We start from the raw sequence: 13,001 nt of genomic DNA, 5'->3' as shown, positions 1-13,001 counted from the left end.
ATGGGCTCATATTAATCTCCAGGCAGAAGCCCAACAAACACCGTGAAACAGCCCAACGAGTAGTTTACAGGCCAGACTTCCCGTAGTCCAATGGGCTCATATTAATTTCCAGGCAGAAGCCCAACAAACACCGTGAACAGCCCAACAAGTAGTTTGCGGGCCAGACTTTCCGAAGTCCAATGGGCTTTTAATAATTTCCAGGCAGAAGCCCAACAAACATCGTAAAGAAAAACAACTAATAAAAAAATGACTCATACCATAATCTAGGGCCATATATTTATTGGAAATATAATAACCCAAATTTCAAATCATATATAATAGAAATATAGATATCTAACAGAATATTTTTAATAAATTATATTCATCACATTCTCAAATTAGAGTTCTTTAAAAGAAAATTATTTATTATCTTAGAAATTACAAATAAATAAATAGAAAATTTACTAAAAACCAAATACATTTAGTTAACATGAAATTATGCAATATATATATAGATATATATATATGTTATGTCAAGATGTAAAATATAAATATAGGTAATTATATACCATCATTTATTAGTACATAAATATGTTATTTTATTTTTGTTATGTTTCCCATATCTTAAATTACTAAAATATCATACAAATGGAAATGTCTATTTCATAAAAATCTTAAATTCTCACAAAATAAATTGACGGTGTCAAGTTGTATTCAACATTATCTTATAATATTTGTTTGCTTTATTCTTTTTTTAATTTTGTTGTCGTGATAGAGATGGATAAAGCTATTCTAGAGAATAATTAATTCATAAAAAAAAAAAATTGAAATATCTCAAATTATAACGAACTAAAACTATATAAAATCTAACCTGTGGTTATATATTTTGATTATACTCTTCAAACCCTAATTATTTAGGGTTTAACTACACTAGAAAGATATTTTATTAGATAAAGTGCATTCTTAGTAATAGATCAATTTATTAATTATGGCATCTTGATTATAGGTATATATATAAATCTAAAATCCTGTTCGAAAGTCATAATCCACAATGCAATTGTGTCTCGAAAAAGTTATCAAGTACGATGACTAATTTAAGTGAAGGAAAATGTCACAACCATAACATAAAGAGAGTAGATTGTGACCCTCAAGTTGAGACAGATATAGTTGCAACACTTAAGAGGCATCCATTCAGCCACACAAGAGCTAAATAGAATAATGAAATAATCAGGAGGACGATGGATCATCGAACACACCCAATTAAGGAAAAATGAGACATAAATAAGATAGAGACAATGAGTAGACAAGAGAGTTACCGACATTACATTTTGTTTGTTGATTAGCCATCTCCAATTGCTTGTCACAAAAATTTCGAAGTATATCCATATATATAGATATTGATGGATAAAGATGAAAGAGAGAGTAAGTAATGCAAAAAAAATTGACTAAATATGAAAAAGTGATATTTTTTGAAGGAAATATTAATGAATATGGAGGGCAAAGGAAAGGGATTGTGTCACACTTCACATTCACTCATTCATTTGCAGGCAGAACCACCAAGTGAGGGTTATCCAGAACAGGAGACCAGGGTTTAATTTCGCCGACTCAAATATCAAATAATTTCTTTTTAATTTTTAATTTTTTTTTAATAAATAAATGTAAAAAATAAAAAAATTAAATAAAGAAGAAGAAGAAGACACTGGAGTTTGGGGTCTCATTTTCTAAGATGCCCATGGAATCGAATAAAATTGCACTTTTCCCCTTTTCCACCAACTTCTCACACACACTCACCTTTTTATTCCAGATGTTTTTGACTATTCCTACACTTTTTTATTTCTTTTCGGTTTCTGTTAAAAGCCGTTATTGTTGTCACAATATCTATCCCTCAAAAGTTTGAATAGGTCGGAAAATATTATTACTCAAAATAATATAAAGTTAAGAATAAGAAATAAAATTAGGATCCAAGACATTGCTATTCGCAACGTTTAGATAGGATACAAGCTACCAACTAATACCTATAAATATAAACTAACTAAATCTTGACAATAAAATAAAATATACTACTAATCAAGTAACTATATAAGATATATTTCATAACTAATATATTTTACGGACATTAACTACGGATATTTTGACTAATTCAAACTAGCAATAAGTTGCACTAAATTATGACAAAAACTTTAATTTTTCCCCTCTTATATTTTTTCATGAAACTGTTTTGTCTGATCTAAAAGTAAAAAAAAGCTATCGATCCAAATTCACCTTTTTTAATAAAAGTAAATCTTTTATCACCTTAACTAAATAGAAATATGGAAAACAAAGGATCGCTATTACGACTTAAAAGGTAAATTTAAAATGCATTACCACGACATTAATTGATATGTGCTTTTTTTTTTCGAGATTATTCAAAATCATTTAAATTTTTATAATGTAATATTTAAGTACAACCACAACCTTTCTTATAAATTTAAACCAAAAAAACATGACCATAACTTTGGTTGGACTTAATTTTCAACCATATATTCATTAATATATTAACAACCTTAGGTAAGTTAATTGAATATTTTTTTTTTAGTATAACGAGTTAAGTGGAATGATATTAATATTTTAAAAAAAGTTAAATACGGTCAATAAATTAATGGGCTAGGTGTACATAAACGAGCGACGTGTTGCGTTGAAAAAGGTGACGATCATTAAAAGTAATTATTCGAATAAAATATAAAATAGTATTTTAAATTTCAATGTGCAATCAAACGTAAACTGGGACCGCTCTAATTTGGATTATTTCCACTCACTTTTCTTTTTTTAAAATAAAGTACTTTTTTCTTCCCATGTGAGTTTGGAATTTGGATCTAGGAATAATATTCTTTTATTATTCCTATATTTATATATTATTTATTTGTTTATTTATGAAATTTTGAATCTCGAATAAATACGTGTTAATTGTTCTTGAATCATGCTCGAATTGAATAATATTTTTATAATATATTATATATTTATTATTGTTTAAGTCACGAGTGTCAAGATTAATAATATAAACGAAATTACTGACAATTTATTGGTATTTTAGATGTTATAATAAGGTTCGTGCTTAAGGACAAAATAGTAAAATATAAGTGTGAGATGAACAATGACTTACAACCAAATGTTTAACTGAATTGTTAGGACAAAAACAAAATATTTATGATTGTGGTGACTAAATTTAAAATTAAATCAAACCTATGATGATGAAGTGATTTAACAAAAGAAAAGGAAAGTTAGAGTTAGAGTTAAATAAGGACACGTAAGGGACCTTTGCCATGTCGGATCCAATGGAGAGACAGTCAATTTGTGATGATGACTTGCATAGAAATCTCACTTAAGTGTGTTGTCATGTCCAACATATTCAGATGTGTTTGAGTTATGCGATACTCGAGTAAAGAAAAAGTATATGAACGAATGAAGATAACGTTCGCATGAGAGTGAGATGCACATTCTTTTTCAATTGCTCAATCATAGAAACTTCATTGGTAAACGTGTTTTACTTTGAGAAATTCTATGTTGGGTGACCTCCTAGGGATTGCGATACATGTGAGTGAAGATAAAACATGTTGGAAAAACTCGTGTGGGTATGTGGGGATAATCTTCACTCTTAAGAAGCGAGAATAGATAATCTGACCATGTCGCAGGGGTTGTGGGGAAATATCAGAGTCATCGAGTGCATTCTAAATTTTGATCCAAATGCTGGGTATGAGGCGTTACAAGTTATCACTTAGATCTCTAGGTGGTGCGAGGCTAAGAAGGACCAATTTGTAGGGAGTCCAAAAGGACCACTCTATCATATCGTTAGTTTATACCTAATATTGTGCGTGAATCTTATTGATGTGAGAATAAACGTCCAGATCTGCCGACTTGACTCTTCTAAATCTATTTATATAATTCACGTCTTATTTCACTTTGACTTCTAATGTTTTATTTTTCTTTGACGGTTTTTATAAATAAAAAAGTTTAAATATATAAGATTATGTATGGCTTCAACCATGCCAAAATGCCTTAAAAAAGTCGGAATATGTTCTGGAACAAATCTTTACCGCCTTTCTTGAAAGAGCATTATAGCCTATTTGTTCGTGTAATTAAATCTTTACCTACCTTTCTTGAAAGAGCTTTATTCGAAAAGTGAAAATACTTTAATTTTCTCCGTTACATCACAAACTTAAAATATTTTATGGTTTTTTAATAATTAGTTTAATTAAATGAAAAATGAAGAACAGTATAATTAAAATGGCTAGTCATTCAAATTTATTAAAAAAAAAAAAGCAAAAATATTACTTAAAAGATTAAAGATAAAGTTCACATGTCACATTAAAAAATTCGAAAGGTTTGGCACCAATCGAAATGCCCCCATCATTCTCAAAACTGGGGCAATTAGGTTGTTTTGTTTGGATTTATTTGGCTCCTTCGTTGCATGTCATTTTATTGTGAAAACAATTGTTCGAGTTGTATTTTAAAATCTTAGGAGAATATTTAATCGGATATATAAATGGTTAATTAGGCAACATAAATTAATTACTTCTCCATAATTTCCATATTGAAATTCTAAATTTTAGGAATATTTTTTAATGAATAAAATTTGTTTGATTGAGTGGTCTAAGACCGAACTCACATCAAATACATATGACATGAAAATCGACCTTACGAGTCATTTTTTTTAAAATTTAAATTATTTTTATTTAAAATTTTAAATGAATAAAATTAACGGAATGGTGCACCCTACTCAAATTTTAGTTTTAATTTTAAAATTTTCTTATAATCTTAATATATAAGAGATTAAATTAAAATTTCATAAACAAGAATAAAACAACATGATATGTTATATTTATGTGTGTGATCGAAATGACAACACATTTATTTGCAAAAAGAAATGACAATACATTAACTTTCAAGATATGTCATGTCAGTTTCGTCTTTTATGTCACAACTTAACTAAATAGTCGATATTTGAGCCAGAAAATAAAAAGTTTACAAAAAAATATATATAAAAAAGTAAAATTAAATAGGGAAAACTATACGTTAAAAAAGAATAGAGAAAAAATATAATATAAAAGTACACATTAAAAAGTGGCAAACTGCTAAATTATATATGTATAAATATATATTATTTTATTCGACCTTTTTAAATCCTTGGGCCATTTGTTTAGGGAGAGAATTAAAAAAATATAATTATTAATTAAAAAAATAATTTCTGTGACATTTTTGACGACCATATTGATGTGAAAGGTATTTTCTTTAATATATATAAAGTATAATGGAGAAGCATTACTAATATTAAAATAATTAATTATAGTGAGGTGTAAGTAAGAGGTCTTACTGTCTCAAAAAGAAAATTTGTATATAAATATAATAACCTCTTACAATTAATTAATTGGAAATTTAGCTGTCAATTACAAAATTTGTTGGTGACCATTGGATTGAAGTCGATGAATCTATATCGGGCATTGATCTGCTGTTACCGAAATTTATCGCAACGAAAAAACTGAGATTCATATAGAAATTCACGGAAGCTAGGAGTATTAATGGTGAAATGCTGGGCCGATGACAGCGGTGGAGCTTTTAGCGCGCTCGCTCACTAGGGAAGAAAACGACAGCCAATTACGCATCTCATCATCTTTTTGAGTCTCGATTGTCAAATTCTACTGATTTAAAACTTCTGAGGCTCTGATTTTACAAACTTCCACGCATATAAATCATCTTCGTCTTCCTTCCTTCACACATTTTTTCTTCTTCCGAGAGTTGAATCTCTCTTGACGGAGGAAGAAGGGAGATAGGAATCGAGGTTTCAACTTTTAGGCGTAATGGCTGGAAATGATTGGATTAATAGCTATTTGGAGGCAATTCTGGACGTTGGACCTGGTATAGATGAAGCCAAGTCTGCCAAGCCATCGCCGTCGCTGCTTCTCCGAGAGAGAGGACATTTCAGTCCCACTCGGTATTTCGTCGAGGAGGTCATCACCGGCTTCGACGAGAGCGATCTATACCGCTCATGGGTTAAGGTAATTAATCATTTACTTACTTCCACGCTTAATTTATCGAACTAGGCGTTTCTTTCTATGATCTTGAGTTGCTTGTTATGGTTGTTGTTGTTGTCATGATTGTTCGCTCAAGGCTGCAGCCACCCGAAGTCCCCAGGAGAGGAATACTAGATTGGAGAATATGTGCTGGAGGATTTGGAACTTAGCTCGTCAAAAGAAGCAGGTTCGGTCTTCTTTTTTAATGACTCCAGTAATCGCAGATTATGTGGATGATTCGCATGCATCATAGGCCACCTGAAGAAAAAAAAAAATATATATATATAGAACCTCGTCCTCTCTTCGTTCTTTCCCTAAGATTTGTTGCCTACTATTTGGCTGCATTCTCGAGTTCATTCATCGTTTCCTGTATGAAGATTGTGATTATGTCCTGTGCACCATCATGCGAGTGTTCTAAATTATATTTTTCGAAAATTACCGGGCATAAAATAAATTTGACAGAACTTGTAGTTCTTTTATACATTAACAACTGTCGGAAGGATTATCCCGAATGCATATCTGTTATGCTGAATTTGAATTATATAAAGGTGACGGTTAAATTGGAAATCGTGTTACGTACAAAACTAGTAGTTATGAATTCTATGGTTTTATAGCTTGAAGGAGAGGAAGCCCAGAGGATGGCTAAACGTCGTCTTGAACGCGAAAAAGGTCGAAGAGAAGCAACAGCTGATATGTCTGAAGATTTATCAGAGGGAGAGAAAGGAGAAGTGGTCGGTGATACACCGGTTCATGGAGACAGCGCGAAAACACGTTTGCCGAGAATCAGCTCTGTTGATGCAATGGAGGTGTGGGCTAGTCAACAAAAGGGAAAAAAGCTATATATTGTATTAGTGAGGCAAGAGCAAGAATTTTCTTTTCTTTTGGATATAATTGTTCTTTGTTACAATTCTTTTATTGTTGCAAACTTGCCAAGTTATGCATATTCACTTGGTTTATCATGCATACTTTTACTTCAGCTAAGGCAAATATAGTCTCCTATTTCTTTGCATTACATTTACCTTTGAAGAGCTTGTAGATTTGTATAGCTATCTTTAAACTGCCAAAAGATACTTCCTTTATTACCCATGTCATTAACATTGGTGATCAATGCTGTGCAGCCTTCATGGTCTGATAAGGGGGGATAACATGGAGCTTGGCCGTGATTCTGATACTGGTGGTCAGGTAATATTTGTTTCATTCTGTCTCTATAAATTTGAATTATATAACACTTCATTTTCTAAGTAAATGTATAGAACTGCATAATTGATTGATATTTACTTCTCCACTTTGTTTAGGTTAAGTATGTAGTGGAACTTGCTAGGGCCTTGGGATCAATGCCTGGAGTGTATCGGGTAGATTTGCTCACTAGACAAGTATCATCCCCAGATGTAGATTGGAGCTATGCAGAACCTACAGAAATGCTGGCTCCTACTAGTTCAGAAGGCTTGGTAGGTGAGATGGGCGAGAGCAGTGGTGCCTATATTATTCGTATACCGTTTGGTCCAAGAGATAAATATATTCCTAAAGAACTTCTGTGGCCTCACATCCCTGAATTTGTTGACGGTGCACTTAGCCATGTCATCCAGATGTCTAAAGTTCTTGGTGAGCAGATTGGTGGGGGAAATCCAGTCTGGCCAGTTGCAATCCATGGGCATTATGCTGATGCGGGGGATTCTGCTGCACTGCTCTCTGGTGCTTTAAATGTTCCAATGCTTTTTACTGGCCACTCATTAGGTCGGGATAAATTGGAGCAATTACTAAAACAGGGTCGATTGTCAAGGGATGAGATAAATTCAACATACAAAATAATGCGGCGGATAGAGGCTGAAGAATTAGCCCTCGATGCCTCTGAAATAATTATTACTAGTACTAGACAGGAGATTGAAGAGCAATGGAGATTGTATGATGGGTTTGATCCAATCTTGGAACGAAAACTACGTGCTAGGATCAAGCGTAACGTGAGTTGTTACGGCAGATTCATGCCTCGAATGGCGGTAAGTTATTGAAATGTCTGCATGCTTGATGTTGAGTTTTATGCATCTATGCAATAAATTTGACCTTCAACATAATTAATGCTTGATGAGATTAATAAATTGGATGCTATTTCATCTTTATTTAGTGTTTCCCATTCTTTACTTGATATTGATTAAATTTGAGTCTTGAGTCATATTGATAGGTTGCAGTCCTTTCTCATCAAACTAATTATTGAGTTCTAACTTCTGAGGTACACGCATTGTAAATTTTTCCATCTAATTGTACACAAATTGTTATGGCGTGATGTAGGGTGCATTTGGGATTGCTTTTACTAGGTACAAATGAAATTATGGAAGAATTTTAACTGTTTTACTTGTTTGGTAAAACTAATTATTCATTCATTTATCTTTTTAAGTTTCTTCTTAGGTGCAAGATCACCAAATCAACCTACCAGTAGCTTTTAAAAACAGCTTTCCCAAAAAAAATTTCATATTCTGGAACTAAAATTTTAAGATTCCAATCCTTCCGTTTATATATCTTTTTTTTTTCTTTCACATTATTTCATCCTTTATCAGTAAAATTTTGATTGGTTCAAATTTTTTTATAACTGTATTTCCTAAACTTTTATCAAACTTGTAATTTATAATGAAATGGATGTTAAATATTAATATAAAAATAATTGAAATAGTGTCTACTTTGGTCATTTTAGCTAAATCATAACAATTTTGTATTATTTTTCCAAACATTATGACCTACTTTTTCAAATATAAAGTTAAAATTTACCAAACACTAATTTTCTTCGGTGTGACCACTGATTTTTCTATTATTTTAAAAGTTGTAACAATTAAAACAAAGCCATATTGTTGTCTGACTGCCTGCCTGGTGCAGGCTAGCTCTGTTTGTTGACTGTCTGAAATAGTTTTATATTGGAGGAACATAAACTGGAAGAAATAAATAGAATGTGCTTCACAGTCATATGGTAATTGCAGCTATTACTAGTAATATCCTTCATTGTCATCTTTCTTTAATATTCCCTTTTCATCTTAACCATTTTTTACATTAAGTGCTGCCAGGAAAATCTCGGCATTTGATCAGAATTTGGGACATTATAGTTTACTTGTCTTCTTCTTCTTTTTTTTTTTTTTTTTTTTTTCCTTCATTTTCTTTCATCTTGCATCTTAATCTCAAAAGTTTGTGCTTGTTGGGCCCTTGACAACTTTTATTTCATATGATATATATAAAAAATTCCCTTCTTCTCTGCAGGTAATCCCCCCTGGGATGGAGTTCCATCATATTGTTCCTCTTGAAGGTGATATGGACGTTGAGACAGAAGGAAGTGAGGATCACCCTGCTTTGTCAGATCCACCTATCTGGTTTGAGGTTATGTTTTTTTACCATGCTTCTACTTTAAGTTATTGTGGATATGGACAGTTAGCTGTTTGAAGATTTCATCCTGGTTTCTTAATAGTTCAACCCTATCTTCTGGCATTTGCAGATAATGCGGTTCTTCACTAATCCTCGTAAGCCTATGATTCTTGCCCTTGCTAGACCAGATCCAAAGAAGAACATCACAACTTTGGTCAAAGCATTTGGAGAATGTCGGCCACTTAGGGAGCTTGCAAACCTTGTACGTGGAATCCTAAAAGGACTATAATTGATCAGGCAATCTTCTTGATGCTGTTTGCTGCCATGTTAATTATCCGTGACTTTTCTTCATACATTGCAGACGCTAATTATGGGTAACAGAGAAGGAATTGATGAAATGTCAAGTACAAATGCATCTGTCCTTCTCTCAGTGCTTAAACTTATTGACAAATATGATTTGTATGGACAAGTGGCATACCCTAAACATCACAAACAAGCTGATGTTCCTGACATATACCGTCTGGCAGCAAAAACCAAGGTATTCCTTCTGTATTCTCTAAGACTAAATATTGAGTTGATTTTATCTCTCTTGACCCGTTTACACTATTAAATAAATTCTCGAGATATTATCTCCAGCTATTATTTAATCATTTACAGCTTGCTGGTTAGTTGAGTTATATAGTTTCTTTCATGTGCACACTCCTCTGAAATGTCATACACTCAGTGCACCTTGCTAATTCTTAAGTCATATTTTTCTTCCAGGTACCGTTACAATGGCTTTCGAACCATGGACACTAATTCATTATTATTTTTTTTGGCCATCAACGTAGATTTGTGGGTGCTATGCCTAGTTTGCGTTTAAGTAGTTTCTTTCATGCACATACATACTGCATTTTGAGGTTCACAAGACTATTTGTCATTTTGATATTTAGCAAGAATCCTTTGAATTTTGGAAAATGGTTTAAGAAAGAGATTTTTCACACTAAACGTTGACTGGCTTTCTTTGAGAAATATGATATGCACTTTATTAAGTTTTTTGGAGGCCAGTGGCTAATATTTTGTAATTTGCATCATCATGCTCTTAAATACTAGTGGATTATAGTACCGTCCATTCTGAATTTTGGGATATCTTCTCTTGTACATTCTTGGCGTTTTTTGTTCTTTTTCATGTTCTTGTGGCGTTCTGCTTTTTCTGTGAACACTGATCCTTTAAGTTGGAATCCTTATTTATGATTTGCAGGGTGTTTTTATAAATCCAGCATTCATTGAGCCATTTGGACTCACTCTTATTGAGGTGATTTTTATTCTTTCCATACTTTTCCTTTTCACAGTAGCATTTCTTTTATTAACCAGTTATCTGCACTTTTGTTTATCAGGCGGCAGCTCATGGTTTACCTATTGTTGCCACAAAAAATGGAGGCCCTGTTGATATACATCGGGTATGCCTGCTTTTAGCCATAAAAATTTGCTTAGAAGCGTTGGTGCTCATGCTTCACACTTGTTGTGCAGGTGCTCGACAATGGTCTTCTTATTGATCCACACGATCAACAGTCTATCGCTGATGCTCTTCTGAAGCTTGTTGCAGACAAGCACCTCTGGGCTAGATGCCGGCAAAATGGTTTGAAGAATATTCACCTATTTTCATGGCCAGAGCATTGTAAGACATATCTATCAAGAATTGCTAGTTGCAAACCGAGGTATCCACATTGGCAAAGAAATGAAGATGAAGATGATAACTCAGAATCAGGTTCACCCGGTGATTCGTGGAGAGATATACAAGACATTTCTCTAAACCTGAAGTTTTCATTAGATGGAGAGAAGAATAGTGGAACTGATAGATCTCTTGAGTCGGAAGGAAACGCTGCTGATAGAACAAATAAATTAGAGAATGCTGTATTGAGCTGGTCAAAGGGCGTTTCAAAGGATACACGAAAATCAGTCGTGGAAAAAGCTGATCAAAATGCAAATGTTGGCAAGTTTCCAGCATTAAGGAGGAGAAAACATCTCTTTGTTATTGCAGTGGATTGTGATAGTATTGCAGGTCTCGTTGATACCACGAGAAAGTTGTTTGGGGCAGTGGAGAAGGAAAGGAATGAAGGCACTATAGGGTTTATTCTCTCTACATCGTTGACCATTTCTGAAGTAAATTCATTTCTGGTCTCAGGGGGCTACCACGCAAATGATTTTGATGCCTTCATTTGCAATAGTGGCAGTGATCTTTATTATTCATCCACAAATCTAGAAGATGATCCATTTGTGGTCGACTTCTATTACCATTCACACATTGAATATCGATGGGGTGGAGAAGGATTAAGGAAAACTCTAGTTAAATGGGCTTCTTCGGTTTCTGATAAGAACACTAACACGGAGGAAAAAATTGTAACTTCAGCTGAACAACTTTCAACAAATTATTGTTACACTTTTAATGTTCGGAAGCCTGATGCGGTAATTCTCAAACTTTTAGTGATGACGTGACTTTTCTTTATAGTTTTTCTTTATTGCTATATGTATTTCATTTAGAGGCATAGCTTGTTGATTTGCATGTCTCAGGAGTGTATAAGTCAAGAATTTCCTTTGCTTTCATGCAGATTCCAGTAGTTAAGGAACTCAGAAAATCGCTGAGAATTCAAGCTCTGCGTTGTCATGCTGTTTATTCTCAGAATGGAACCAGGCTAAATATAATTCCTGTACTGGCATCTCGTTCCCAGGCTCTCAGGTACTGTTACTTATGGTACATGGTCTTGTATATTTTCTACTAAATCTCTTGCTCAATATTCTAGTTTTCTTCATGAATTTTATAACCATGGATATTGGAAGATGCATGTGGTAATCCTGTGAGAAACTACAACTCTGCTGCACCAATATGTCTTGAATTATATAAGCAGCGAGGATTCTGCTGGAAACGAGGAATTTAAATGTCTGGGAACATAGAAACTATGAAACAATGACCTTTTTCTTTACGATAAGCTTTGAGGACCTTACCATTTAACTGTGTCAGGTATCTTTATGTTCGATGGGGGACGGAGCTATCAAAAATGGTTGTGTTTGTTGGAGAAAGTGGGGACACAGATTACGAAGGGTTACTTGGTGGAGTGCACAAAAGTGTGGTTCTGAAGGGCGTTTGTAACGGCGCAGCCAACCAGCTCCATGCTAATAGAAGTTACCCTCTTTCAGACGTTGTTCCAGTTGATTCTGCAAATATTGCACAAGCTTCTGAAGAGGCTAGCAGTGCTGATATTCGAGCTTCCTTGGAGACCATTGGACTTCTCAAAGGCTAGAAAATTTCTAATGCTTGGAGTTGGAACTAAAGCTCTTCTGGTACGTTTCTGATCGTCTTCAACGGCCATTATAAAAAATTAAGAGAAAGAAAAAAAAGAAAAAGAAAATGATGAATAACAATTGGCCACCTTTTTGGATAAAAAAACAAAGAAGCTGAATCTCAGTTGTGTGCAGCTTGTGTATTTTTGTCATTCCAGTGTCTTCTAGCTTGCTACTGCTTTCATGGTAGCTGTTACTGTAAAAATTAATGAAAGTTTGTTTATGGGGTAAGTTTATGATACGTTTTCATATCATGTACATTGTTTGTACTGTTCTATTTTCAATTAATAATATTACAAAGTAAAATAATACATCAACTAA

General features: G+C 33.3%; 1 protein-coding gene across 1 annotated transcript; it reads left to right on the top strand.

The window, feature by feature from the left end:
- Positions 1-5,406: 5,406 nt before the first annotated feature.
- On the top strand, positions 5,407-13,001 carry LOC111792846 (putative sucrose-phosphate synthase 1). The gene is made up of 13 exons (XM_023674445.2): positions 5,407-6,008; positions 6,121-6,210; positions 6,638-6,879; positions 7,142-7,205; positions 7,319-8,017; positions 9,261-9,377; positions 9,493-9,624; positions 9,724-9,900; positions 10,603-10,656; positions 10,739-10,801; positions 10,872-11,807; positions 11,951-12,078; positions 12,361-13,001. Exons 1-13 carry the CDS (start codon positions 5,811-5,813, stop codon positions 12,638-12,640), a joined length of 3,180 nt encoding a protein of 1,059 aa, XP_023530213.2. The 5' UTR covers positions 5,407-5,810; the 3' UTR covers positions 12,641-13,001.

This window comes from Cucurbita pepo, chromosome 4 (genome assembly GCF_057944985.1).
Source record: "Cucurbita pepo subsp. pepo isolate OVF chromosome 4, ASM5794498v1, whole genome shotgun sequence".
Classification (NCBI taxonomy): Eukaryota; Viridiplantae; Streptophyta; class Magnoliopsida; order Cucurbitales; family Cucurbitaceae; genus Cucurbita; species Cucurbita pepo.
Note: the sequence above shows the minus strand (reverse complement) of the source record. Positions and strands in the feature narration are given on the sequence as shown.

Excerpts from the sequence above, each read along its gene's own strand:
- LOC111792846 (XM_023674445.2), top strand. The coding sequence starts at position 5,811 with ATGGCTGGAAATGATTGGATTAATAGCTATTTGGAGGCAATTCTGGAC. Across the intron at positions 6,211-6,637 it reads TAGCTCGTCAAAAGAAGCAG|CTTGAAGGAGAGGAAGCCCA; the intron begins GTTCGGTCTTCT and ends ATGGTTTTATAG. Across the intron at positions 8,018-9,260 it reads GATTCATGCCTCGAATGGCG|GTAATCCCCCCTGGGATGGA; the intron begins GTAAGTTATTGA and ends TCTTCTCTGCAG.